Source organism: Rhinoraja longicauda, chromosome 16 (genome assembly GCF_053455715.1).
Source record: "Rhinoraja longicauda isolate Sanriku21f chromosome 16, sRhiLon1.1, whole genome shotgun sequence".
Classification (NCBI taxonomy): Eukaryota; Metazoa; Chordata; class Chondrichthyes; order Rajiformes; family Arhynchobatidae; genus Rhinoraja; species Rhinoraja longicauda.
Genome location: NC_135968.1, coordinates 3,918,287 through 3,931,762, shown reverse-complemented (window position 1 = coordinate 3,931,762; position 13,476 = coordinate 3,918,287). Strand labels below are relative to the sequence as shown.

Here is a 13,476-nt window from a genome sequence, read left to right as displayed (position 1 = left end):
TGGCCTCAACTACCTTCTGTTGCAGAGAATTCCACAGACTCACCACTCTCTGTGTGAAGAAATGTTTTCTCATCTCGGTCCTAAAAGACTTCCCCCTTATCCTTAAGCTGTGAACCCTGGTTCTGGACTCCCCCAACATCGGGAACAATCTTCCCGCATCTAGCCTCTCCAACCCCTTAAGAATTTTATATGTTTCTATAAGATCCCCCCTCAGTCTTCTAAATTCCAGCGAGTACAAGCCCAGTCTATCCAGTCTTTCCTCATATGTAAGTCCCGCCATCCCAGGGATCAATCTGGTGAACCTTCTCTGTACTCCCTCTAAGGCAAGAACGTCTTTCCTCAGGTTAGGAGACAAAACTGCACACAATACTCCAGGTGCGGTCTCACCAAGGCCCTGTGCAACTGCAGCAGAACCTCCCTGCTCCTAAACTCAAATCCTCTTGCTATGAATGCCAACATACCATTTGCTTTCTTCACTGCCTGCTGCATAAGGAAATGGCTCCAGAAATCGTGGATGCATTGGTGGTCATTTTCCAATGTTCTGTAGATTCAGGATCAGTTCCTGTGGATTGGAGGGTAGCTAATGTTATCCCACTTTTTAAGAAGGAAGGAGAGAGAAAACAGGAAATTCAGAATCAGAATAATCTTTATTGCCATCCAAAAAAATGTCTTTTGGATGAAATTCCGTTACCCACAGTCCAACAATAAGAGCAATAAAAACAAGCAATAACACACACAATCACAAACCAATACAAAACAAAAAAAAGAAACATCCATCACAGTGAGTCTCCTCCAGTCACCTCCTCACTGTGATGGAAGGCCAGAATGTCTTTTCTCTTCCCCTGCCGTCTTCTCCTGCGGTCAGGCTGTTGAAGTTGCCACGTTGGGGCGGTCGACATTGGTGATGGGGAAGATGCTGGAGTCAATTATAAAAGAAGAAATTGCGGAACATTGGATAGCAGTAACAGGATCGTTACGAGTCAGCATGGATTTACGAAGGGGAAATCATGCTTGACTGATCTTCTGGAATTTTTTGAGGATGTAACTCGGGAAATGAACAAGGGAGAGCCAGTGGATGTAGTGTAGCTGGACTTTTATAAAGCCTTCAATAAGGTCCCACATAGATTAGTGGGCAAAATTAAAGCACATGGTATTGGGGGTAGGGTACTGACATGGATAGAAAATTGGTTGACAGACAGGAATCAAAGATTAGGGATAAATGGGTCCCTTTCAGAATGGCAGGCAGTCACTAGTGGGCTACCGCAAGACTCGGTGCTGGGACTGCAGCTATTTACAATATACAATAATGACTTAGATGAAGGGATTAAAAGTAACATTAGCAAATTTGCAGATGACACAAAGTTGGTTGGCAGTATGAAGTGGAGGAGGATGCTATGAGGATGCAGGGTGACTTAGACAGGTTGTGTGAGTGGGCAAATGCAGTTTAGTGTGGATAAATGAGAGGTTATCCAGTTTGGTGGTAAGAACAGGAAGGCAGATTATTATCTGAATGGTGTCAAGTTAGGAAAAGGGGACGTACAACGAGATCTGGGTGTCTTAGTGCATCAGTCACTGAAAGGAAGCATGCACGTACAGCAGGCAGTGAAGAAAGCCAATGGAATGTTGGCCTTCATAACAAGAGGAGTTGAGTATAGGAGCAAAGAGGTCCTTCTGCAGTTGTACAGGGCCCTAGTGAGACTGCACCTGGAGTACTGTGTGCAGTTTTGGTCTCCAAATTTGAGGAAGGATATTCTTGCTATTGAGGGCGTGCAGCGTAGGTTTACTAGGTTAATGGCGGGACTGTCATATGTTGAAAGACGGGAGTGACTAGGTTTGTATACACTGGAATTTAGAAGGATGAGAGGGGATCTTATCGAAACGTATAAAATTATTAAGGGGTTGGACACGTTAGAGGCAGGAAACATGTTCCCAATGTTGGGGGAGTCCAGAACAAGGGGCCACAGTTTAAGAATAAGGGGTAGGCCATTTAGAACAGAGATGAGGAAAAACTTTTTTAGTCAGAGAGTTGAAAATCTGTGGAATTCTCTGCCTCAGAGGGCAGTGGAGGCCAATTCTCTGAATACATTCAAGAGAGAGCTAGATAGAGCTCTTAAGGATAGCGGAGTCAGGGGGGTATGGGGAGAAGGCAGGAATGGGGTACTGATTGAGAATGATCAGCCATGATCACATTGAATGGCGGTGCTGGCTCGAAGGGCTGAATGGCCTTCTCCTGCACCTATTTTCTATTGTCTATTGTCTATTGAAACATAAGATTATTAAGGGATTGGACACGCTAGAGGCAGGAAACATGTTCCTGGTGTTGGGGGAGTCCCGAAACAGGGGCCACAGTTTAAGAATAAGGGGTAGGCCATTTAGAATGGAGATGAGGAAAATCTTTTTCACTCAGAGAGTTGTGAAGCTGTGCAACTCTCTGAATCAGAAGGCAGTGGAGGCCAATTGCCTGGATGCTTTCAAGAGAGAGCTAGATAGAGGTCTTAATGATAGCGGAGTCAAGGGATATGGGGAGAAGGCAGGAACGGGGTATGGATTGTGATGATCAGCCATGATCACAGTGAATGGCGGTGCTGGCTCGAAGGATCGAATGGCCTTCTCCTGCACCTATTGTCTAAAAATATCCACTGAGGGCCTCCACAGCCCTTTGTGGCAAAGAATTCCACAAATTCACCACCTTCTGACTAAAGATATTTCACCTCATCTACTTCCTAAAAGAATATCCTTTATTTCTGAGGCTATGACCTCTGGTCCTAGACTCTCCCACTAGTGGAAACAGTGCCAACAAACGCGCATCATAGGTTAACCTACTCATTCCTGGGATCATTCCTGTAAACCTCCTCTGGACCCTCTGCAGAGCCAGCACATCCTTCGAGGGATGTTGATTTCCAATGGACTGACTCCAATAAACAAGATTTCAACAGACTCCAACTGTGGACATCATTGTCAGGAACAACAGTAGTAGAATCCAGCACCTGCAGTCGCATGGACTCACTGGTGCTTCCACAGGCGGCTGAATGAGTGAATCCCATCCCGCATCTGAAACAGGTGACCACAGGCCTCTCTCCAGTGTGAATGTCGTTAGGTTCTCAGGCTGAATGACCAAGTTAATCCCTGACCACTCCTAACCGGGAGGATACTCCCCAGCACAAACTCACCGGTGCGACGCCAACGCGTCCATCCGAACGAATCCCTTCCCGCACATAGAGCTGACGGACGGCTTCTCCCAGGTGTGAACCCGCCCATGTATCTTCAAATTAAATGCCCGGTCAAACCCTTCCCCACATACAGAGCAGACGAACGGCTTCTCCCCGGTGTGAATCTGCTGGTGTCTCATCAGGCTGCTTAAATAAGCAAATTCTGCACCGCAGTCGCAGGTGAACGGCCTCTCCCGGTGTGAACCAACCCGTGTGCCTTCAACAGGTTCATTTGTGCAAACCGCATCTCACACAGGGAGCAGGTGAACGGCCACTCCCCGGAGTGAACCGGCTGGTGCGCCTTCAAATGATGTGCTTGACCAAACCCCTTCCCGCACAAGGAGCAGGCGAACGGCCTCTCCCCGGTGTGATTGCGGCGATGAATCTCCAGATGGCACGGGTAAAAGTATCTCTTCCCGCAGTCCCCACATTTGTCGGTCTGGATCCTCGCCCAATCTCAGAACCCGCGAAGGGGTTCTCCCCACCGTGGATGGCGCTTTCTGCTTCCACGTCCGAAGGCCGCTGATGTTCAGACCCTGGTGGGTCTAGTGACCCTTGGCCGAGCCTGACATGGTGTTTGGGTTGAACCTCCTCTCACTGCAGAAACGCTGCAAAATGAATTTAAAACAAGAGCGTCAGGTGTAGGATTAGATTTATCATTGTCACACGTACCAAGACACAGTAAAAGCTTTGCTTTGCATGCTATCCAAACAGATCATTCATAACTTACATAAATATAATCCAGTCAAACTCTCGCACAATAGATAGACCAAAGTGGATTTTTTTTTTTTTTTTAGATTTAGAGATACAGCGAGGAAACAGGCCCTTGGGCCCACCGGGTCTGCGCCGCCCACCGATCCCCGCACATTAACACTATCCTACACACACAAGGGACAATTTTTACATTTGCCCAGCCAATTAACCTACATACCTGTACGTCTTTGGAGTGTGGGAGAAAACCGAAGATCTCGGAGAAAACCCATGCAGGTCACGGGGAGAACGTACAAACTCCGTACAGACGGCGCCCGTAGTCAGGATCGAACCTGAGTCCCAGGCGCTGCATTCGCTGTAAGGCAGCAACTCTACCGCTGCGCCACCGTGATATAGAGAGCAGCATATTGTTCCCACCATTGTTGCACATCAGTTCCATCGACAAAGTCCAATGTCTCTAACACGGAGAGGTGAATCGGATAGTACCCTAGTGTCAGGAGGGACTGTTCAGAAGCCTGGTAACAGAGGGGAAGAAGCTGTTCCTGACTCTGGTGGTGCAGGCTTACAAAAGCTTCCTTATTTTCTGTCGGACAGTGCTAGGACAAGTCTTTGTCAAAATGCACACCTCCAGATTCAGGAACAGTTTCTTCCCAGATGTTACCAACAACTAAATCATCCTACCACAACCAGAGAGCAGTGCTGAGCTACTATCCACCTCTGATGTCCCTCGGACTATCCTTGACCAGACTTTGCTGGCTTCCCTTATCATGTATCCATACACTGTAAATGGATTGATTGTAATCATGTTTTGTCTTTCTGCTGACTGGTTTGCACACAAAGGCTTTTCACTGTACACGTGACAATCAGCTAAACTGAACTGATAAATTTGGCTGGTTGATTAAACCAATGATGGGGAGTGTGGAATGTGCGATGGTCTTGGCAACATTTACAAGTCTCTGCGATTTTTTGCGTTCTTGAGGCAGAATTGCTCTCAAACCAGGCAGTTTTCTTTCTGTGGCCTATCTGCAGATGTTTGTACGTCGGGGGAAATTTTAAAACAGGAGTGAGAGGGAGAGAAAATAAAAAGTAGAAAGGCAGCTTATGGAATTTTGAAAGTTGTGCAGGAAACAAAAAACTGCATGATTGAAAGATTGAAAAGACTAGGCTTATATTCACTGGAGTTTAGAAGGATGAGAGGGTATCTTATAGAAACATATAACATTTATAAAAGGACTGGACAAGCTAGATGCAGGAAAAATGTTCCCAATCTTGGGGGGAGTCCAGAACCAGAGGCCACAGTCTTAGAATAAATGGGAGGCCATTTAAAACTGAGGCGAGAAGGAATCTTTTCACCCAGAGTTGTGAATTTGTGGAATTCTCTGCCACAGAGGGCAGTGGAGGCCAAATCACTGGATGGATTTAAGAGAGAGTTAGATAGAGCTCGAGGGGTTAGTGGAATCCAGGGATTATGGGGAGAAGGCAGGCACGGATTATTGATTGTGGACGATCAGCCATGATCACAATGAATGGCGGTGCTGGTTCGAAGGGCCGAATGGCCTCCTCCTGCACCTATTTTCTATGCAGGGAGGGAGGGCGGGGGCGAGAGGGAGGGAGGGCGGGGGCGAGAGGGAGGGAGGGCGGGGGCGAGAGGGAGGGAGGGCGGGGGCGAGAGGGAGGGAGGGCGGGGGCGAGAGGGAGGGAGGGCGGGGGCGGGAGGGAGGGCGGCGGCGAGAGGGAGGGAGGGCGGGGGCGAGAGGGAGGGAGGGAGGGAGGGAGGGCGGGGGCGAGAGGGAGGGAGGGCAGGGGCGAGAGGGAGGGAGGGCGGGGGCGAGAGGGAGGGGCGGGGGCGAGAGGGAGGGGCGGGGGCGAGAGGGAGGGACTGGGGCGAGCGGGAGGGACTGGGGCCGAGTGTGTTCGGGGAGCGGGGCCGAGTGTGTTCGGGGAGCGGGGCCGAGTGTGTTCGGGGAGCGGGGCCGAGTGTGTTCGGGGAGCGGGGCCGAGTGTGTTCGGGGAGCGGGGCCGAGTGTGTTCGGGGAGCGGGGCCGAGTGTGTTCGGGGAGCGGGGCCGAGTGTGTTCGGGGAGCGGGGCCGGGTGGGTTCGCCGAACGGAGGTTGCAACCCGTCTCTCGGCCTGGGCAGCAGTCATTGGTGGATCAGGAACACGTGGCCGCTCAAAATGAGCAAATACTTCCCACACCTAAAACAGGTCAACGGCCTCTCCCCTGTGTGAGCGTTGTTAAATCCTCAGGCTGAATTACCAAGCAAATCCATTCCCACTCCTAACCAGAAGGTTTCTCCCCAGTGTGAACTCGCTGGTGTGACACCAAATTGTCACTCCGAGCGAATCGTTGCCCACACACGGAACAGGCAAACGGTCACTCCCCGGCGTGAACCTGTCCGTGCCTCTTCAAATAGGATGTCCGGAGAAACCCGTTCCCACATACACAGCAGGTGAACCGCTTCTCCCCAGTATGAATCTGCTGGTGTTTCATCATGGACCTCGAAGAAGAGAATCGTTTCTCATACAGGGAGCAGATAAAGTGCCCAGTGTGAATAAACTGGTGTTTCCGCAGGCTGCGAGAACCAACGAATCCCACTCCGCACTCGGGGCAGATGAACGGCCTCTCCCCGGTGTGACTGCGGCGATGCATTTCCAGTTGGGACGGATAACTGTATCCCTTCCCGCAGTCCCTACATTTCCAGTTTCTCCGCGAGGCGGCCGCTCCGGGATTTAGACGGTCTGGATCCTCGTCCAATCTCACATCCCGCGAACGGTTTCTCTCTGCAGTAGGTGGAGCATTTTGCTTTCGCGTCCGAAGGTCACTGATGTTTATACTCCGGTGGATCGAGTGACCCAGGCAGAGCCCGACATGGTGCTTGGGTTGATCTTCCTCCCGATACTGGTACACTACAAAATGAAATTGAAACAAGAGTGTTGGGTGTAGATTTAGGTTTATTATTGTCACATGTACCAAGATACGGCGAAAACCTTTGTATGCTATCTAAACAGATCAGTTAAAACATGCATAAATACAATCAAGTCAAACTCAGGTACAACATAAGTAGAGAAGCTAAGATATAGTTCACAACATTGGAATTCTCTGCCTCAGTAGGCAGTGGAGGCCAATTCTCTGAATGCATTCAAGAGGGAGTGAGATAGAGCTTTTAAGGATAGCGGAGTCAGGGGGGTATGGGGAGAAGGCAGGGGCGGGGTACAGATTGATAAAACCAGCATCTGTTGTCTATTGTAGCACATCAGTTCCATAGACAAAGTCCAATATCCCCAATGGGGTAGTGGGCAATTGGACAGTACCCTAGCTCATGGAAGGACCGTTCAGAAGCCTGATAGTCGAGGGGGAGACGGTGAGTGGTTCCCGAATCAGGTGGTGCAATCTTGACTTGTTGGACCGGAGCAGGGAGGAGGAGGAATGACCAGGCTTGAACAAGTCTTCAAGTAACCCTTGCTGTCCCTCTCTCCCCCCTCTGATTAATTTTTCTGATTGCATGACACCTACCCCAACCATTCGAATTTTCCTTATCGGCATCTGCTTTTACCTGTCGTTTTCACACCTTACTCTTCCATATCTCTAGCCCCCTCTCCCCTGACTCACTCTAAAGAAGGGTCTCGACCCAAAAAACATCCATACCTTCTCTCCAGAGATGCTGCCTATCCCGCCGAGTTGTGTCTACCTGGTTTCGATAAAACCAGCATCTGTAGTTCTTTCTCACACATTTGCACCAAACGCTATTCCCTTATCACGTATCTGTACATTGTAAATGGCTCGATTATAATCACGTATTGTCTTTCCACTGGCTGGTTAGCACGCAACTAAAGCTTGTCACTGTACCGCATGACACGTGACAATAAACTAAACTAAACTTTTAATGATTTTGGATGGTTGAATGATCAGCTATGATCACATTGAATGGCGGTGCTGGCTCGAAGGGCCGAATGGCCTACTCCTGCACCTATTGTCTATTGAAATCAATGGCGGGGACTCTGGTCGATGTGATGGATTGGGCAAGATCAGCAACTTTCTGCAATTTCTTGCGTTCTTGAGGCAGAACTGTTCCCAAACCAGGCTGCGATGCAACTCGACAGTTCATTTTCTGTGGTGCATTTGTAGAAGTTTGTAAAAATCAGATATAGATTTTAAAATAGGGGCAAGCGGGAGAGAAAACAAAAGGAGGAAAGGTAACAATTTGGAAGTTGTGTGCTCATCATCAGGGGAAAGAGTCGCGGGATGGATCGCCATAAAACCCATGAGGCTGCAGATGTTGGAACCTGGAGTAACTAATAATCTGTTGGAACTACTCGGCGCATCGAGCAGCATTCGAGCACATATCAGAAATTCAGGGGAGAAAGGGGGTGGAAGAGAAAAGGGGGTGGGGGTTTGAGACAGGAGTCAATCGGCGGGTTGGGGGGGGGGAGGGAGGGAGACAAATAAGGGGTGAAGAACGATAGGTAGATCGAGCCAGACAGCAGCGGAGTGGAGTTGGGACACACAAACACGTCTATGATAGATAGGGACAGACAAAATAAGGGCAGACGGAGCCAGATATAGAGAGGGAGGGGGTGAAGGTGGAGACAGCAAAGAGGGTGAACACAAAGACAACTCGGTCACATATCCGGCGGGTTTCACTACCTGTGGTACCGGGGTGGAAGACGCAATCTCCGCAGGACGACCAACGGCCTCTGTACCACAGACAACTTCGGATCATTTACCGCATGCTGTTGCATTCTCCAGCCGCCAGTTGCTCGCGTTTATCTAGGGTGACGTTCTAGACCCAAGCCCTGGTGCAAATTCCTCCCGGGACTCACGTTTTATACTCTCACTTTGTAACCCAGAACTCAAATCAGAAACTCAACTCAAACTTACAATCCGGGGAGGCGGGACCTCGCCGACACGTCCCCGCCAGTCATGGAGATAGACTCGTGATCCTAATAACACCTGTTTCCTCCACCGCCTTTTACTGATTGAAATGATTGAAAGACACAACATGTAAATGAGCCCTTCGGCCCACCGATCTCACGCCGATAATCGACAAACGGGGAGCCTGACATCGGTGGTGGGGAAGATGCTGGAATCAATTATTAAAGAGGTAATAACGGCGCATTTGTATAAAATCATAAAAGGACACTTTAGATGCAGGAAAAATATTCCCAATGTCGGGGGAGTCCAGAACCAGGGGACACAGTCTAAGAATAAAGGGGAGGCCATTTAAAACTGAGGTGAGAAGAAACGTTTTCACCCAGAGAGTTGTGAATTCGTGGAATTCTCTGCCACAGAAGGCAGTGTCGGCCAATTCACTGGATGAATTTAAAAGAGAGTTAGATAGAGCTCTAGGGGCTAGTGTAATCAAGGGATATGGGGAGAAGGCAGGCACAGGTTACTGATTGTAGATGATCAACTATGATCACAATGAATGGCGGTGCTGGCTCGAAGGGCCAAATGGCCTCCTCCTGCACCTATTTTCTATGTTTCCATGTTTCGACCGCAGATTGCACAAAAAAGCAAGTTTATCACTCGGTGTGAGCAGCAATAATAACAACATAATCAGTGCCCACAATTCAAAAGTTCTGCGCCAGCCGTGAAACGGTGCGGACAAGTTGGGCCTGTTTCCGCACTGCATCAACCCATGACTTCATAATAATATATAGGACGGAGCAGTTTCAATTTTTAAGTACTACCAATGGCGCATACTCTTACCCAGAAGGCAATAGGGCTGAGAAAGCGCCCTATTAGTATTATGCAACCTCGGCTGCATGATGTTCAAGCATGCGCTGTGTGGGCCATTGCCGAGCTGAACGGGTTAAAGTGCCGTCGCCGGGCCGGGGGAGGCTCTGGGAGTCGGGGACAGACAGGAGCCGAGTGTCGGGCTGTGACTTCAGTCAACACCGAGGCCAGGCCTGAGGTGCAGGCTCGGATGGGCGGACACACTGAGACAGTCCCGGCCCTTCCACCATCTACCTCCGCCCGCGCTCCTTCACCCGGGCCCCAGGGATCCTCTCGCCGGGCGGTCTGGCCGTGCCGTGTTAGAACCATAACATTGATAGAACTGTTTCTGTAGTGCTGTGGATTGTGGGTAGGGTAGCCTCCATTGATTGTATAGCCCAGCGTTACTCGCACATTAGCAACCTGCCTTGGCAAACGCAGACGGGCGACTTGGGCGGTGTTGACTTATGCCGATACTGTCAACTCCTGGAATCTGAATCCCAGCACTGTGGATCAGGAACACAAAGTATTGCCCGAACCTGTCTGAGGAAACAGTTTCTGCCTATCTGTTCAATGAAACCCTCCCATCAATTTGATCACCGTATCGAATCCCCTCCCCTCACCTCATCTCCCCTCGCCTATTCTATTTTGAATTCCACCATCCCATTTTGAACTGTCTCAACTCGACCATTGATACCTTTTCCATTGAAACGCCTCAGCCATTGAAACGCCTCAGCCTCGACCCATTGAGTTCCACGAGCAGTTTGTTTGTTGCTCCAGATTTCAGCATCTGCAGTATCTTTCGTCTCTATTAAAATCTGGCCCTGCCTATAAGAGAGGGGTGTTTCTTATCCCTAGCGAATCGTCTCCCTATTGTACGTGCAAAATGGTAGACGGTGAATGTGACCGAATTTCAGGGAAAAACCCAAAATGATCATTACTCCCAGGCAATCTCTTTTTGACGTGATCTTACAAAAAAAGATATAGTCGTGCAAAGCAGATTTTCCCTAGGAATCTCACAAGGCCTTGTTATAGAGTCATACGGCACGGATGAATGCACCGTCCCAGTTACAACACAAAGTGTTGGAGTAACTCAACAGGGCAGGCGTCTTCTCTGAGGAACATGGATGGGTGACAATTCACATAGGAACCCTTCTTCATACTTCTTTCTTACAGTTGGGATTGTTGTTAAGTGATTGGAGGACTGTGCATGCAGAGTGGGGGGGGGGGTGAGACTGGAGTGTCTGAGGAGAGCAGAGGTCAAGACGGTTGATGTCTGAAGGGTTTCAACCCAAAACGTCATCTCTCCTTGTTCTCCAGAGATGCCGCCTGACTTGCTGAGTTACTCCAGCACTTTGTGTATTAACTCGCATCTGCAGTTCTTTGTTTCTACAAGCATCCACTTACTCAGCCAAGACAAGTATTTCCTTGCCCTATTGAGGATCCTAAATGGAATACTGTCAATCATGGATCACGCATTCACACTATTTCTGTTATCTCTTTTCCCATCCACTCCCTGCACACCAGGGGCAATTTACAGACGCCCATTAACCTGAAAATGCCCGCACTTCTTTGGAATGTGGGAGAAAACCAGAGCTTCCAAATGAAACTCACAGGATCACAGGGGAACGTGAAAAGCGGTGGAGTTGTTGCCTTATGGTGCCTTGTTCTAGAGTCATATAGATGAATGCATCCGTGCCGTATGAGACGAAGACCCCGGGTTGGTCCTGACAACGGGTGCTGTCTGCACGGAGTTCAGAAACATAGAAACATAGAAAATAAGTACAGGAGGCCATTTGGCCCTTCGAGCTAGCAACGCCATTTTTTTGATCATGGCTGATCATCCACAATCAGCTACCCGTGCCTGCCTTCTCCCCATATCTCTTTTGATTCCGCTAGCCCCTAGAGCTCTGTCCAACTCTCTTTTAAATTCATCCAGTGAATTGGCCTCCGCTGCCTTCTGTGGCAGAGAATTCCACAAATTCACAACTCTCTGGGTGAAAAGGTTTCTTCTCATCTCAGTTTAAAATTGCCTCCCCTTTATCCTTAGACTGTGGCCCCTGGTTCTGGACTCCCCCAGTATTGGGAACATTTTTCCTACATCTAACTTGTCCAATCCTTTTATAATTTTATACGTAAAATTATACCTTTGTGCGTTCTCCCTGTGACGGTGTGGGTTTTCTCCGGGTGCGCCAGATTCGTCCCATACTCCAAAGACGGACTGTTTTGTAGGTTGATGGCTTCTGTAAATTGCACCTACTGTGTCGGATTGAACTAGTGTGCGGGTGATCGCTGGTCGGTGTGGATTCGGTGGGCCGAATGGCCCGTTTTCACGCTGAATTTCCTAACTAAACTAATAAACGAAACTAATCTCCACACAGACAGCACTCATGGTCAAGATTTCAAAATCAAAACAGAAAAAAACTCCACTTCAATCAGATCTTTCATTAAATGTCTGAATGCTTACCTGAGTAAGACCAGACAATGTATAGATAACACGGGATATGCAAGATTATGGTGATTTATTCAACACGTATCAAGAACATTCAACTTAAGCCCAGTGATATGAACTGTAAACATCAACACAACGAAGTATAGAAATAATAGAACTGCAGATGCTGGTTTATACCAAGGGTACACACAAAGTGCTGGAGTAACTCGGCGGCTCGGGCAGCATCTCTGGAGGAAAACGAACAGCCTGAAGAAGGTTCCCGACCTGAAACGTCCCCTGTCCTGTTTCTCCCGAGATGCTGCCTGACCCGCGGGGTTACACCAGCAACTTGCGTCTCTCATCAGCAGGACTAACTCAGGCTGTGACTGTGCAACAGTGCATTCTATCAGACCCTATAACTATCAGGAGCAACAGCAGCAGAATCCAGCTCCTGCAGTCACTTGTGGACTCGTTGGTGCTTCCACGGACGGCGGACTGAGTGAATCCCCTTCCCGCTCTCAGAGCAGGCCATGGATTTCTCTCCGGTATTAATTTGGCGGTGTGTCGTGGCTAAGGGGAAGGTTCCTCCCTGGTGTGAATTCGCTGGTGTATTCGGAGGTTGTAGGACCGATTGAACTTCCTCCCACACAGTGAGCAAGCGAACGGCTTCAACCCAGAGTGAACCAGCTGGTGTTTCTTCAGGTTAACGGAAAGGGAGAACGCTTTCCCGCACTCGGGGCATGTGAACGGCCTCTCCCCGGTGTGAACCCGCCGGTGTGACACCAGGCCGGATGAATAACAGAATTCCTTCCCGCACTCCGAGCAGGTGAAGGGCCTCCCGCCAGCTCGGACTTGCTGGTGGGTCATCAGCCTCTCGAACCGCGTGAACACCAGCCCGCAGCGAGAACAGACGAATGGCCGCTCCCCCGTGTGGACCCGCTGGTGCTTCTTCAGGTTGGACGAGTTGGTGAATCCTCTCCCGCACTCGGAGCAGACGTACGACCGCTCGCCGGTGTGCACCGGCCGGTGCTTCCTCAGGTTGGACAAGTTAGAGAATCCCCTCCCGCACTCGGAGCAGACGAAGGGCCGCTCCCCGGTGTGAACCCGCGAGTGGTTCAGCAGGACAGTCGCCTGTGTGAAGCCCTTCCCGCACAGGGAGCAGACAAACGGCCTCAGCCTCGTGTGGATGCGGCGGTGGACATGCAGAACGGACGCCTGGGCGAACGCTTTCCCGCATGTGGAGCACACGAACGGCCTTTCCCCCGTGTGGCTGCGCTATGGCTTTCCAGCAGGGACGGGAACAGGAAACAGGCAGTCGCCGCATTTCCAAGGTTTCTCCCTGTCATATTTGCTCCGGGATTTCGACCGCCGGGACTCAAGCCATGAAGAACCCGCCAACGGCTTCTCC

General features: G+C 49.8%; 1 protein-coding gene across 1 annotated transcript; it reads right to left on the bottom strand.

Annotated features, from left to right (window-relative positions):
* Positions 1–12,638: 12,638 nt before the first annotated feature.
* On the bottom strand, positions 12,639–13,414 carry LOC144601448 (uncharacterized). The gene is made up of 2 exons (XM_078413581.1): positions 13,388–13,414; positions 12,639–13,343 (listed from the first exon to the last, which is right to left on the bottom strand). The coding sequence occupies exons 1-2, from the start codon at positions 13,412–13,414 to the stop codon at positions 12,639–12,641; spliced, it is 732 nt and encodes a 243-aa protein (XP_078269707.1).
* Positions 13,415–13,476: the final 62 nt, after the last annotated feature.